Here is a 15437-nt window from a genome sequence, read left to right as displayed (position 1 = left end):
ACTCTGGCACCTTGGTGTTCTGTAGAGTCACCGGCGTAGGGTTGGTATGTGCCATGGCTTGGGAGGTCTGAGGAACTTGGGCGTTTGAGGAGTCGTTCGGTAGGTGACTGTACTCCGGCGCTAGGCCTAGAAGGCGGCGGCTAGCACGATGGACAGGCGTGTCGACGTTTGGGATCCGCTGTGGACTGCCGGAAGGAGTCCTATGCATACCCAGCACCTCCACCAGTGTCACGTCTCGGTAGAACACCAAGGAGGACCTAGCGATAGATGGTTTGAATGGTAGACCAGAACAAGTCTTGCGTTCAAGCTTCTTTCACTTCCAGGCTCGCGCTTGTCGTCCCAGATGCCATCTTTTGCGTCGTCTTCTACATGCGTCAATATATTGTGCATATATGCGTAGGGCCTGTAACTTTTTGGTAACCCAATGCCTGAAAAAAAAAAAATGCAATTGCTTGTGTGGGTACACAGTTGATTGCATGATTACCTTGGATTACCATGTGGAAACTAGCAAATATCTTGACCACTTGCAGATCCTTTTTTACATTAAATTATTGTTATGGTTGTAAGCTTGACAGCACTCACGGAGCTGTTTCGTTTGTGCAACCTCGGATTTTTTTTTTTGATTGAATGATCACAGTCTTTTGAGGAGCCCTCTACGCACACTTCTTAGTCTAACTTGAGTTTATAACAGTGACATTTTTTTATGTGATTAGTTTAATGGAGCTGATGGCAGAAAAGAAATAGTGTATCCCTGACCTCTTTCAAGGAGAGTGCTTAAAGCATTTTCATAGGAACCGAATTAGCGTTGGAGAGCAAGAAATTGCAGAGGTACAGAAAAATGTTTTACTTAAACCTTTGTCATAGACTTACTTTATGGTGGCAAAAAATGAATGACAATATACTTGACCATTAAAAGAGCACTCCTTTTGATCCTTTTTGTCTAATGCTTATGGGTTCATTTCAGGACTAGTTTAAAATGTTAGTTTAAAAGGTTTGGAGCATGCTCACTCATCATGAGTACTAGCCCACAACCTTCCAGGATTCTTACACGTTAAGCCAACAGTGTCCTGTTCAGTACTGTTGTGAATTTTACAAGACAGATGTGAGCTGTGACACTGAAAAGGCGTTTTCATATGCTTTGCTAAAGGAAGCAGGCTTAGCAATTGAACTAAACAGGCAATAGATGTGACAAACAAGTGTATTAAGGCTAAAGCCTTTAATAATGCCTCATTGTTGTCAGCAGGAGCTGTCGGCAGTGGCTGTCACACTTTCGAGGGAGATAGTTAAAAATCAATAAACTTTGTCTCCACCGGGAATCGAACCCCCATCCCTTGGATCCCCAGCCGAACGCTTTACCAACTGCACCACTCCCCGGATCGTCAAACGTTCATCATGATTCCCCTTGTCTACCGTGAGGATAGCAGGATTCCACGAGGGGCAGATACTGCGCCTTTAATTTCCTGTAAACGAATTATAAAACGCCGGTGAACTTTGATGCTTTCAACTGAATGCTGGTTATGTTTGCCTTTCATCTGGTGCTTCCTCAAATGCCGCACCCGGGGCTTAAAGTCAGGGGGTCTCAGGGTGTCGAGACCCTCCAGTAATATTTAAGAGGGGTCCGAGACCCCCTGAGCTTGAATGTATAAGGACTGTATTAATGGATACAAAGCAGGCAATAATTTTTATTTTTGTCGGTGGTATAATCAGAAGATTTCTTCTCTGGCGTTTCGACAGTTTCACAGTGAGTATTAATGAGAACCACTAACACATATTCAAGAGCCAGAGATGGAGAAATATAATGCTTTCTCCCGTCTGTATAAAAAGGTTTGCAAAACAGGCAACCAGCCACTTTCTCTCTTTCCATCTTTATTTCCCTTTGCACCAATACTTGGATCCCCCTTTCGATGGAGCCAGACTTTAAGCACTGGCCGAACCACACAGCAAACAGAAGCAGGCCCAGATGTCTAGGAGGCATTAGTACAGCGAGCATCAGTGGCATTTCAAATTGATTTATAGGATAGAAAAGGCGCAGTATCTCACAATTATCTGCAGACACATGTACCACACCGTAAAGGAAGGGAGGAAAGTGGGAGTGAAAGAAGAGAGGGAGATAGAGGTGCCCTAGTGGAGGGCTACGATCTACCGCGTATAATGGTTTTCGCCTCATTGCACTTTAGTGACCCAAAATGCCCCTTAGAATAATATTTCGGATCCGAGTGTATTGCGTGAAAACGGATTTTTCAACACTTTCATGCTGGAACTCATCATTTGCAGTTCGTGCAAGTAACAAACAAAAACATTTCACATTATGTAACAAAATGAATGCTCATGTAATGTTCATTGAGATGATCTCAACCATCGCCAGTCATGGGGATCTGAAAAATAAAAAAACTGAATTTTTGCCAAGTTGTTAGCTAAATATACTTCTGCTGTTTTTCATTTCCTCTTCCCTTTTAATTTGAAAAACATTTAAAAATTAATGATCATGCATATACAAGTGCTGTTCAGAAGACACAACTTTTTAAATATGAGGTTGACGAATGCACTTGTCCCTGCTGCTAATTTGCTTCTGTGACACATTCTTATGTAATCATATTTCAGTTAACTGAAACTTCTGAGCTGTCATTTGTAAGAAGCTGTCATTGGGTATTGAGAAAACTAAGTTAAATGAGAAGCAGAAAAAATGGTGGGTCTGCCTGTTATCGAACTGTAAACTGATAAAGTTCTGCAGACTGACTGTGTGAACCTAATGCACTACTGTGGTGGGGCAACTGCAATAATTAAAAGTTAAATTGTGGATTTTGGTTAATTGTTTTGATAATTATAGGAGTTTTGCAACTTATTGTACCCACCTTGGCTGAGGCTTCGTTCCTCTAAATAGTTTAAGGTGAAAGCCTTTATGCCTCATCGTTGTCATCAGCAAAAGTATCACACTTTTGCGGCAGCCTTGATTGGTCGAGACGGGATGACATCATGGAGGTTCGGACCAATTACAGAGCACCACCCCAGTATGCGCGAACGGGTGCCTTATATGGACATATGCCAATCAATGGTTATGTGCTAAATAATGACTAATTAATTTATTAATCACGGTTTGCTAATCATTAATTAGCATCTAATTTCTATTTAATTACTAAATAATGTCTGCATAATTAATAACTACTGATCAGCGGCAGCTGCCTAATTAATTATTTATTACTAATTAATGATGCACACCTGGTAAAATCGACCACACAACAGTAAACATAGAACAACTGCGAAGATACAAGGAGCACGATCTCGTCGCTGCCAAGCAGAATTCACTGAATAAATGCACTGAATGTGAAAGAGTAGTCTCTCATTTTACTTGTAGCAGCATTCATCGCTACGTGCGCAACAGTCGTGCAGCAGAATGCAGCACTCAGGCTTTCGCCTTTCATCACTTTAGTCGCCAAAGTGTCCGAATTTTTTATATTTCTGAACTCACTATTTTCTGACAGTATTGAAAGTGTTGAAGTGTTTGCTGCAGCACTCGGGATGTATTGTTCCCATTCCAGCCTGTTCAGTATTGGTACAAGTGAAGGTGAGACCAAATATGCATATTATGCACCTTTGTGTCAGGGTGCTTTACAGATCAAAATACACCAATGTGACACTATTTCTCCAGGTTACAGAGGCCCCTTTTTTACTCTAGTTTCAAAATTTACAACTTGAAGTGTTCATTTGGATTCAGGAACATGTACGCTTGTGACAGTAATATACCAGGAAAAACACATTTCTGATGCAGATAAAAATCTGAGAATGGTATGGAGTTCTATTGATAACAGCATGCTGTCTTGCTTCGCACGTATCTCTGAGTTGATATGCGCACTATGGTAGTACTGTAGCCATATGGTATATGCCTACCAATAGGCTGTGTCATTCCAGCCTTATGAAGAAGCATTTTTGTGACACCAATAAAAATGTGTGCATGGTGTGGAATTTACTCATTATCTGTCTTCTCGGTCGAATTGCATGTCTGAAGTGAGTTATCATTGGGAAGAGTGACCTTTGCCCTTCAAAAGAGCCCCTTAGAGCCATGCAAGGTGCCGACCGAGATTGAAAGAAAATACATATAAAGGAAAGGTGGAGAGGTCAGGCACTATATTCCTCATTACAGGGGTGGAAGCGCTGCTCCGTTTGCTTCATTTTCTCCAAACTGCTTTCCCTGCCCCATCCTGCTCCGAAATACAGTATTGCTCCAAAACTGCTCTAAACCTTAATGTTTTGCCATCAAATTAGTAGAACCTGGGTTTGCCGCTCAGTGGACCTAGGAAACGTTCTTGTCTGTAGGGAACTACATGAGTTGTTCTTATGATTCTGCTGTGAAAACAAGCGCATACTTTACCATCGAGCCTCTTTGTTAGCAACAAATGTGCCGAACCTACATGAGGCAAAAGCACACTTTTAGCGTTATAGGGCGATGCCACGAAGATGCAAATCACTATAAATTTTCTCAAGAGTGTTGGAAAGCAATACAGGGCATATCTTTAAAGTGTTAAACTTAAGTTAGCCTCAGTGTCGCTAAAGCCGAGGCTTACGAAGTAAATAATCTCAAGAGGAGGAAAGGCTACCCATGAGTGCTGTCAATCCTGCTTGCAGGCAGCACTGACCAGCGCTCAGGAACTGATCGGCAGACAGGATTGAAAAGGATGTGTACAAGATAGCATAAATGTGCTGCTCATTGATATGACTTTCAAACTAGTGGCGGTGCTTAAGTGCATCAAAGTAGTTTGGTAAACTCCACGTTTGAATATATAAAATGGCCAAAAGCTTCTAATCAGACTTGACTTTTGCAGTCAAACCGAGCATTGAACTTTGAAAAGAAAAAAAAATAGGGAGGAGTCAAAGTAGTTTTTTTTTTTTTTTTATGTCAGGCATAGAAAATTGCAATTATTAAAAGTGTTCGATCCTAAAAACATGCTCTAAAACATAATTAGCATGTTCCAAAACTCTTGTTTTACTGCTTCAAAGCTGCTCCAAAACGGCATTATTACTGCTCCCTGAGCTGCTCCAGAATGCTTAGGCTTGCTTCCACTCTGATAATCTATTTGGACCTGCTAGTGGGAGAACGCAGGGTGAGGCAGATGAAAGTAGGTTCACTGCGCCTCAGTCGGGTTAACCGTGGCGTCGTGAGGGTTGGCTGACGCCATTGGCTAGATGGCCATAGCTGCTAGGGCGTCGGCCGCTTTTTTCTTGAGTTGTATCTTAATGTTGGGAAACTAGGAAACACACATTTAGCGGAGGACAAGTCGTTCATCAGCACTGTGCTTAAAATTTCCGTGCAATTACTTTTCGGCAGCGTATCACCCGTCTGAACCCATCAGTAGCGTTTTATTTCACTGTCTCATTCGATTACGATTTGTCCACAAGGTTTTCAAGCAAGAAACCTCGCCAATAAGACGCGACCATTTGCAGGTTGCAAGGGAAAAATGGGACAGTGAGAAAAACGCGATCGTAGCACAGGTTACAGCACACTTCGGATGATTCGAAACTCGCGCTATGTTATGGCAACAAGCCGAGCAGCCGTCCGTTTCTTTCTGTAACTGAAAAAAAAAAAAAGTGAAAATAATTTAACATTTTTGTTATATTTTTAATGCTAACATATGATTGGCACAATATTCGCATAAAGTTAGTCTTAAATGGCTTCTTTTTTTGTTGTTTCAGCGCGCCGGTAGCGCCGGCGTCGGATTTCCGAACTTCCGAACCTTGTTTACCTCCTCTCTCTCTTTGTCTCGCGTCCCGTTGTGCCGTTGTTTTAGCCGGCGTTGTCGTTGTTGCGCGCTGCACAGGCAAGGCACAGCTTGTGCTGTTCGCGCTTTGCAGCTCTCGCTACGTAGACATAAGCGAAGATTTTGCCGGCCTCGTTGCTCGTGGGGGGACTCTCACTGAGCATCGTAGCGTCACATTGTCGCCTTCCTTAGCAAGTACCTGCGTGATAACCGCAATTTTCCCGGGCCGCAGCGTCGCAGCTGTCCCACCGAGGTAAGTGGCATGATGATCAAGCCCGGCGGCCGGTTCACCGCCCTTGTCAACACCGATCACGAAATCTGCCCTGTCATTTGCAGGCAGGGCGCTTGCCGTGGGGTTCAGGTAGGCCGTGACTACGGCTCATTGCGTAACGGAGAATGCCTATATTCGTTTAGTAACACGTACGGGCACACAAGCTCCAATTTTCGCTGACGAGCAGCAGTGTTCAAGGTTCACTTGATTTCCGGAAACAACCGTGTTGTAGATAAAATATTTTTCTTCTGAAACGAGAAGGGAAACCAGTGACAAAAGAAGTCGCTGAATTTAAAGCTTGAGGCCGATCATATTTCTCTCGAGCAAAGGTTCCCCTTTCATTGAGACGTTGAGCTCTGGCTTTGTACTACGTCTCGGCAGTGTATAGGTACTGTACAAACTCTGCACTCTGTATCGTGAACTCGTCCCCTTATCACTGGTCTGCACAAACGAGGAATGGGATTTAGGAAAGCTTAGAAACTGTGAACAGCGCAAGCAGCCTTGGAACGCGAGCTGGCGCTTCTTGACAGTGAACTGCTTTGGCGATAAAAACGTTTGTAACGGATGTGCTGAGTGTGTTGTTCAATCTTTCAGCATCTTTTTTTCCTTGGTTTCTTTCTTCTTTTTATCTGGATGAAAAGAAAGAAAAACGTATTTTTGCTCACATATTTGATAATGGAGCTCTGCTTATGTGAGGCCAGTGGTGATAAGATCAGATAAATATGTGGCCTTCGATTGTCCTGTAGAGAATCCTTGATGCGATCATAGCAAACCATCACCAGGAGCCTGTTTATGGGGTTTCCGTTCACCTTCTTTTTTTTTTTTTTTTGCCTCATGCATCCCTCTATAATCACAGCAGGCCTGCCCGAAGGACATTACTTGACGGTCATTTTTCGTTCCTGCAGGAGACATGTCGGACGAAGTGTACTCGAACGAGACCCCATTCCTGAAGCTTGACTGCCGTGTTGCATTTGAGGGACTAAGTGAGAGGGAGAAGAAGTATGCCCACTACCTGTCCCAGGCTTCTTGGTTTGGAGGCCTCATCGTGCTCTTCCAGGCATGGCCACATTCTTGTTGGAAAATAATAGCATTGTAACCTGAGCATAACTTGCGCATTGCAGGGTATGGCATTACAGTCTGTTGTTGATGTGAGAGAACATGCGAGGACTTTTTTGTTCTTTGTTTTGTGTGCACAAATATCCAGTGAAAGATGTGCTGCAATTCAAGTTGGAGCAGAGTTGAATGTCAAGTTGAAACATCAAATACTGTGGTTTTTATTGTTGGTATTGCAATAGATTTGGTGCATTTTGGTCGCACACGCTCTGCCTCAGTAGTTAAGGTGGGTTTGACAGCAAACTGGCTCAAAGTGATCATCTTTTCACTGAAACTTCTCGCTGCATTAGTTCCCACTGTTGTGGGAGTCTGACTAGATCAGTGGTAAACACTGACCAGTTGCGTGTGTTTGTTGCAGACGTCCCGGGAGAGCCCACTAATCTTCCTCCTACTCGAGCGGCTATTCCGCACGCAGGACTTGGATTCACTCAAGGCCCTGGCTTTGGAGAAAGCTGGATTCGATGAGGAGGACTTTAAGGTTGGCAGAGTTGCCTGTGCTTACAATGCATGGCAAAAAAAAGAAAAGAAAAGAAATATTTGTAGTTTCTTGAGCAGTTCGGCTTCTGATGATCTTTGCTTGAAGAGAAGACTTCATGGTTGGCTGATCTAGTGGGGGAAAAAAAAGAACTTTAACAGTAAGCTGAGTTGAAAACGAGGCGTTCAAACGTTGTGGTAGAAATTACTAGTAGTGCCACAATGTTGCAGGGCAGACTTTTACTCTTTGGTCATATAATAAGTCACTTACTGTTCTATTACAGTCCGTTTAAATTAAAGGCTGTTTATGCTTGAGTTGTTCAAGTCAGAAGGTACAACTTTTAACTTTTCTACAGTAATGAGGGATTAGGTGCAGCTAATAAAAATATAAAAGGAAGGCTTGAGGCATCGTTTAGAAAAATGGGTAGGGGTATGGAATTGCCGAGGTAAGATCTAGGTCTTGCAGCGATTTCATTGCTTCAATACACAATGGATTAGTTGTAATTGCCTATTTCTATTTTCTTTGCAGTCTCTACTAGTCTACACTGCTGCCTTCTACTCCAACATGGGCAATTACAAGGGCTTTGGGGACAACAAGTTCATCCCTGGCGTGGCAAAGGTGAGGCTGCTGGCCGCAGATTTCGTCCTTATGCTTTTCGTGCTGGACGGGCTTCTGTCAGAATGAGTTCTGCTCCTTTACTGTCTTTTCTAGTCGTCATCACCATTGTGAAATGTTTTCGTTTTCTTTTTTAATCTACAAGTCTTTATAGCTGCCTAGATTTTTGGCAAGTGTGTCACTTGTGTAACTCTGCTTTCTACTTTGTAATGCTTGCTAATGATGCATTCTCCTTGTATTATTTATTGCTGGTTAATATGCATGTGGTAGTTCATACTAAAACCAACACTTTTTCATGAAGCACAGCAATAAAAAGGAACACTAGTACTGCTATTTCTGCCCATCGTCAGCATACTTTACTATATCTGGAAGGTCTTTCAGGCATTAAATAAGTGAAAGGGAATCGTATAGTAGTACTGCTAATAAACTATTTTGTAAGGTGATGTTGAAAATCCTCCAAGGTAGGCTGCAGCAGTATGTGGATCGGGAGCTTCTGGGCATGCAAGCTGGGTTTCGCAAGGGCAGAGGAAGTAGAGACCAGATTGCCAACCTTCGCTGGATCATGGAAAAAGCAAGAGAGTTCCAGAAACTCATCTACTTCTGCTTTATTGATTATGCGAAAGCGTTTGACTGCGTAGATCACAGCAGATTGTGGCAAGCTCTTCAAGAGATGGGAGTTCCAATTCACCTCATCTGTCTCCTCAGGAACCTGTATGAAGGGCAAGAGGTTACAGTCAGAACTGGGCATGGTCTTACTGATTGGTTTCCGATTGAGAAAGGAGTGAGGCAAGGCTGCATACTGTCGCCCTGCCTATTTAACCTATATGCCGAGTGCATTATGAGGAAGGCTGGTCTAGATGAGTCTTCAGCTGGAGTGAAGATTGCTGGGAAATGTATCAACAACCTTAGATATGCGGATGATACCAATTTAATAGTAGAAAGTGAAGTGGAACTCAAGAGACTTCTGATGCGCGTACAAGAAGAGAGTGAAGTTTGGGCTTAAACTGAGCATTTAAAATACAAAGATCATGGCGTCTTGCCCTATCATGTCCTGGAGCATCAAGGGACAAGAAGTGGAAGCTGTGACAGATTTTCTTTTCTTGGGCTCCAAGATTACACCGGAAGGAGACTGCAGCCATGAAATTAGGAGACGCCTGCTTCTGGGAAAGAGAGCCATGGCTAGCCTTGACCGCCTAGTAAAGAGCAGAGACATTACACTGCCAACCAAGATCCGTATAATTCGTGCTATGATCTTTGCAGTTGTGATGTATGGATGCGAGAGTTGGACTGTGAAGAAGGCTAACTGCCGAAGAATTGACACATTTGAATTGTGGTGCTGGCGGAGACTCTTGAGAGTTCATTGGACGGCCAGAAGATCAAATCAGTCGATACTGTCGACCATAAACCCTGACTGCTCATTGGAGGGTCACATTTTAAAATTAAAGCTCAGCTACTTTGGTCATCTGGTGAGAAGAGAGCAGTCGCTGGAGAAAGATTTGATGTTTGGAAAGGTTGAGGGTCACCGTAGAAGGGGTAGGCAGCGAACGCGATGGTTAGATGGCATCCTCGAGGCGCTGCAGATGAAGTTATGTGATGTTAGGAAGATAGTGAGAGACCGGAAAGCGTGACGTGATATGGTTCTTAGGGTCACAAAGAGTAGGACACGACTGAACTGAACTGAACTGACCTACATTACAATTCTTTGCAGTTTTACTCAGTTTTACTAAGTAAAATAAATAAGTGAAGTATTGCGATTTGACTTAATGCACCCATTAGTGAACTAATTAACTAATAGGGTCCCAGTTGGTTACCCTTGGCAACCATCGGTTATCCTTTCTTAACACCATATGACCTGTTTGCATCCATTCTTGATTTTGACTAGATTGTCATTAAGTTGAGTTTTTTCTCTGACCCATTTTGCACGCTTCCTAAAAAAATAAAAAGTACTTTTTTGTATATGCCTGAAGCATTGGCAAACACACTGTTGTTCGAGGGAGAGAGCCGTTGTCTTCACCAAAGGGGGAAAAATATAAAGAAGCTTGTCATTTTGCTTTAATAAGTCGCTTGTTAATTTCTGCTTTTCTTGTCTGTCATGTAACACTGTCATTCTGTTATTTTCCTTGAAATGACACACTGTTAAACAGGGAAGTGTCAGCCTTCTGTTGCAGCATTGTTTGTAAAATCGTATTTCTGTCATTAGTCATCTCGCAAGAACTGTGCACACAACGGTGAAGTGCAGTATACAAGTGCATCGTTTTTGCTCTCACAGTTGAATTTATTAATGGAATGCGACCTTGTTCTTTTTTCCGGTTATCTGGGATAAACTCTCTAAACCGATCTACCGTCCACATTGGGCAGTGAACCAGAATTGTAGACTCGTCGAGTAACACAAGTGCCTTTGTCATTTTTTCTTTTTTTTAATGAAAGCAAGGATGTGAACACCAAAGTTTCAGTAACATTCTTTTGAAAACTGCTGCATTTCAGCTTCAATTGCTGCAAAGAGGCCAGGAAGCCCTTACTTCGTTACAACTTGTCCCATTTATTTGCAGATCGTGGCATGCAAAAGGTGTTGTGCTGTCTTTGTTGACACCATCTGCCCTTTACTGAACAGGACAAGTTGGAAAAACTGCTCAGGTTAAGCAAGGCGTGGCAGGCAGACCCCGACGCCCTGGAGCAGCTCTGGTCTGATGTGTCTGACCCACTCTACTCACTCCGAGACAGCGAGAAGCACCTAGGGTTTCCACCCAAGGTGAGATGCTCGCATGCGGAGAAATTAACTTGAAATTGGTCGCACTTCATTGACTACAGTTCAGCGCGGGTGTAACGGGAGTTCAAATTGCTTGATTTCTGTTAAACTTTGGATTTTCCTAATATGCAGTTTTCTCATAAAGACTTGAACACATTTTGCTGAGCTAGTTGGTTCTGCATTTTAATTTGAGAAAAACAAAACAGAGAACTTGGCTCTATCTGAAGACACACAAAAAGAGACTGGGAGACAATGGGCAGGCTTCATGCAGAAAGAACAGTGCAGAACAGGAATGAAAGTCCACTATAACGTTTAGGTAAATCCTGGTTGCTTGTTGTCATTTGCGGGGTGAAACATTTTGTGACCCTGTCACCAGTGCAACAACTGCCATTGTCACCTTCGTTGTGGCTCGCAAACGGGGTTACTTTCACTGCCACTTGCACACAGAAGGGTGTTAGAAGAAATGGAGGGAGAGCAAATTAAAGAAACTCTCAAAGCGTTCTATTTCCTTCGCTACAGGCAACCACCACCTACTTCTCAAAGAACTGCACTGAGAAGGACGCAGAGCTGGTATCCACCTTCATGAAACAGAAGGTCAGTGCTGTGTATTTTTTCTGAAAAAAAAAAAAAAAAAAAAAAGAAATTAAACCCATCATGAGCTTTTCTTGCACATATAAACCAGGCTGGAATAAGTTCCTGCGCTTTCTATGAAAGTGTCTGCTTTACTAGGTTGCAGAATTTGCCAGACCAGACGGCTTCGTGTGGAGTTTTCTCACACTTACCGTATTTATTTGAATAATGCTCGCGTTCCCCACATTGAATGTGAGAAATTTGAATTTTTTGCCTCTCATAATCATCGCACTACCAAGATTACTGCCATTAGAATCGTCTGCTAGTAGTAGCAAGCGCCATCTTTGAAGCGCTACTGCAACTAGCTGGCCTAGTTGTTGCGCATGCTACCAGGTGGCGATAGCATGCTTGGGTATATCATCATCGTCATAGGTTATGCTCATTAAGCTGCTGTGTACGTTCCGCCATTGTAAGAGGTGTCTCCATGTATTGTCATTGTTCCTTCTTTCCGTCTACTGTGTTCTCGGTGCCGTATCGCGATGAGGCAGTACACAAGCTGTACAGCTGCTTGTACGCTGAAAGCTATTGAGTATGCGCGCTACCAACAGGCATTTCGGCATAGAGTTCTGCGTGCGTTACAGGAGGAAGCAGTTGCAGTGTCGACACGCACTCAGATCAAGTCTCTGATCAAGTGTAGAACTGCATGGTCTGGTGTGAACTACGAAACTGCTGTGTACTACGAAAAACAGGGAGTGATAGACTGCGTGACGCAAATAAAGTGCTGTAGCATTTCGTGGTTTGGGTGACCCTGTACATTTATAAAAAAAAAAAGGCAAGTTTTGCTCGAAAGTGTTGTTTTGATTTATATTTACAATAGCTGGCCTAGGAATCGCTATCCACACCTACTTAAATTTGCTTTCAGCGCTCCAAAACATTTGCTCGAAAAATTTCCGCGATAAAAAGTGCGAGCATTATGTGCGTAAATACGGTATAATTGCCAATGCATTACAAAAAGTTCAGTTCATTTCATTCAAGTTCATTGGGTTGTTATCGTCTTGTTTTACACATAGCAGTGCATGCCTAGAGTTCACCATCATAGATTTTATTGCTTGATCACTGGAGTTTCACGTTGTGCTCACTTTCCTCTATATATTCTAGCCAGCTTGATTAATTTTGGGTCCTACATTATGATGTTTCACTCTCAGACCGTGAGCTCACCTTCAATGTGCACCAGTTAGTTTGCTGTGATTGTTTGATGAGTTGCTTTCAAAAAAGTAGCTGAGGCATTCTCGTATTTTGTAAAAGTGTCACTTTTGCTTGTTGAAGAAAGCAAATTCTTGAGCGTTTTCTTTCTTGTTTAAAAAAAACGTTTTATTTTGTTCATACATCACGCACATTTGTAGGGCATTGAAGGCTACATCACAAGGTTGTTCAGGAAGCAGGCAACAGAAGCTGGTGATCAAGACTGTTACGAGATCCGATATGCATCTGTCTTGTCCTCAGGTAAGCTGATCCAATGGAGAGTCAGTATTTTAGCCGTGTTTCACTGTTCTTTCGTTATGTTTACATTTTTATCGCACATAAAATAACAATTTTTTTTTAGCATTTTGGTAATCTGCACCTACGTTCAAAATGAAAAGGAAGATCCGCTTGCTTGTTTTGTGTGAACGTAAGGTCATCAGATATTGGGCAAAGGAACTTCAGCCATATTTGATGCTCTTGGGGCTTTCTTGTTAGAGCTTTTGGTGCTGTAATCCTTTGTTGATAAGCAGTGTAACCTGTAGAATTTGTAAGGCAGCACCTGGAACGGTTTTTTATGAGGGGGTTTGTGAACCCCGCTATAGTGAACACTGATATATTAAAGGAAAACTGCAATTTATTGCTTATAATAAGACATTCTTAATTAAAAATGGTTATAATGAAGTGCGTGAGGCCGCAACAGCATACTTCCCACAAGAGGACATTGCGGCAGACGCCCAACTAGGATTGTGAGGCTTTTTTTTTTTTTTTTTTTTTTTTTAGGGGGTTTAAGGGGGGGGGCGAGGAATGATGATAAAACAGCACTTATTTTGAGGTGGCTTAACCACCAGTCTCGGGAGCTTCGGGGAGAAGACAGCTTCGCGAGGGCCTTGGAGTCTTAAGGCAAAGCATGCGGCGTGCTGGCAGAAAAAAAAAAAGGTAAAAGCTGGCTACAGATATAGAAAGATGATGTGGTCCATTGAGGAAGGAGAAGATTGAAAGTGCAGTGACGATTACAGAATGGAAGAAACAGCCAAATGTTGGCAGCACAGGGCAGGGCACAGCTCGAAGCATCGGCAGCAAGAAGTGGAAGGTAATGCTTGGGCAGCTTTCCCACGCTTCACTGCAGTTATGGCTGCTGCATTTTGATGTAGGCAAGGGACAGAAATAAATGTGTGCTGTGCAACCTTAGCGCACATCAAAAAAGATCCAGCTGGTATGAATTAATCCAGAGGGCTCTCTTCGACGTCTCTCACAGACTGTTTTGTCTAGGAGCGTTAAACTCCACTTTCAATGCTATATCCAATGCTCTTTTCTTAACCTTCAAGTTAAACTTGTTGCTGGTGTTGGTCCCTTTTCATTAGAGGACAAAGAGCGGGCAGAGTTCCTCGGCCGTGATGTGTTGGACAACAGTCGGGTGACCTTCACCCGGGGTGACTACTCCCCCCTGCTCAAGCTCGTTGTGGACAACCTCCGGCTAGCTCAGGTATGTGATGCTGGCTTTAACTTGCGGGCTTGTAACTTCTCTCGGAGTGCCTGAATAAGTGCAGCTTTTGTTTGAGTTACCAGCGGAAATCTGTTCGTTATCTGTTCTGGCTTGAGATGACGTGCAATGTGGAGAGGAAAGTCAGCGAGCAACCTTGGGGCTGTTTCTCGTCTCGTTGCAGGAGAATGCAGCCAACGACAACCAGCGGCAGATGTTGGGCAAGTACGCGGAGTGCTTCACGGTGGGCAGCCTGGACGCCCACAAGGACGGCTCCCGCTTCTGGATCCGCGACAAGGGACCTGCCGTCGAGTCGTGAGTGTCCCATTTCAGCATTTTTGAAGCACGTATGTGCGCTCCGCTCACTTTGGATTAAACAGGGGCAACATGCGGGTCGAAATTGATGCCTTGGACAACGTGCCAGACGTGCAGTTGCCCCGATTCTCCTGTATTTTGTGACACGTGATACGAACGTATCGGCATCACTTCATTGTGTTGAGACTGCGGCTGAAACAACCGTCACTCATTCATTTGTGCAGTAGTGTCTGTATTAGTGTCTGTATTAGGAGCACAACAAAGAGTAGCGTTATAATCTGAAATACCTTGTTTCAGCAGAAATTTTATTTCAGCGCTTTTGTTGTGGCAGGATTCAGCTGCGCTTGCAATGGCCACCATCGTTGTCATTGTTTCTTACAGCTTCAAGTCTTGAAGGGCAATACACGAGGATGTATATCATAGAAAGCAGTTGTCCTTAGTACTACTATATGACATATGAGGACACTGAAGCAACGTTAGAAATGCTCGAGGAGGTTGCTGACTGCAACAATTCTGATAATGACAGTGGAATCGGTGACTCGCGGGAGCGATGTATCAAAACAGCTAAAAGGAGCAGTAACCTCAGAGCAAAGTAGTTCACGACTAGTAATGGCAAATGTTTCAGTAATTCTGTGCACGTTGTGGATTAAATATTTTTATTGTGCTATGTATGGTATTGTCTTTACCCATGTAGGGAGAACCCAGCTCTGAAATCGTTGCCGCGCGTCACAAATTGCAATCACATTGGGAAAAAGCAGTACCATTCGTTTTTCCCGGTACAACTGCAGTTATGCTGACAGGAGAGCTGACATACGTGAAAAGGGAAGTGCTTGTGACCGCATTGAAGATGGTGGTGGCTG

General features: G+C 43.2%; 1 protein-coding gene across 1 annotated transcript in view; it reads left to right on the top strand.

Annotated features, from left to right (window-relative positions):
* DppIII (dipeptidyl peptidase 3) overlaps nt 1-15437 on the top strand; it is a 61654-nt gene that overhangs the window by 23151 nt on the left and 23066 nt on the right. Inside the window, exons 6-13 of the mRNA XM_084591572.1 lie at nt 6927-7078; nt 7493-7612; nt 8138-8227; nt 10836-10973; nt 11490-11564; nt 12944-13043; nt 14144-14265; nt 14447-14577. Coding sequence (XP_084447698.1) covers nt 6927-7078; nt 7493-7612; nt 8138-8227; nt 10836-10973; nt 11490-11564; nt 12944-13043; nt 14144-14265; nt 14447-14577 — 928 coding nt within the window. The remainder of the gene's footprint in view (nt 1-6926; nt 7079-7492; nt 7613-8137; nt 8228-10835; nt 10974-11489; nt 11565-12943; nt 13044-14143; nt 14266-14446; nt 14578-15437) is intronic.

This window comes from Amblyomma maculatum, chromosome 1 (assembly GCF_055883805.1).
Source record: "Amblyomma maculatum isolate TAMU_Amacu chromosome 1, ASM5588380v1, whole genome shotgun sequence".
Classification (NCBI taxonomy): domain Eukaryota; kingdom Metazoa; phylum Arthropoda; class Arachnida; order Ixodida; family Ixodidae; genus Amblyomma; species Amblyomma maculatum.
Note: the sequence above shows the minus strand (reverse complement) of the source record. Positions and strands in the feature narration are given on the sequence as shown.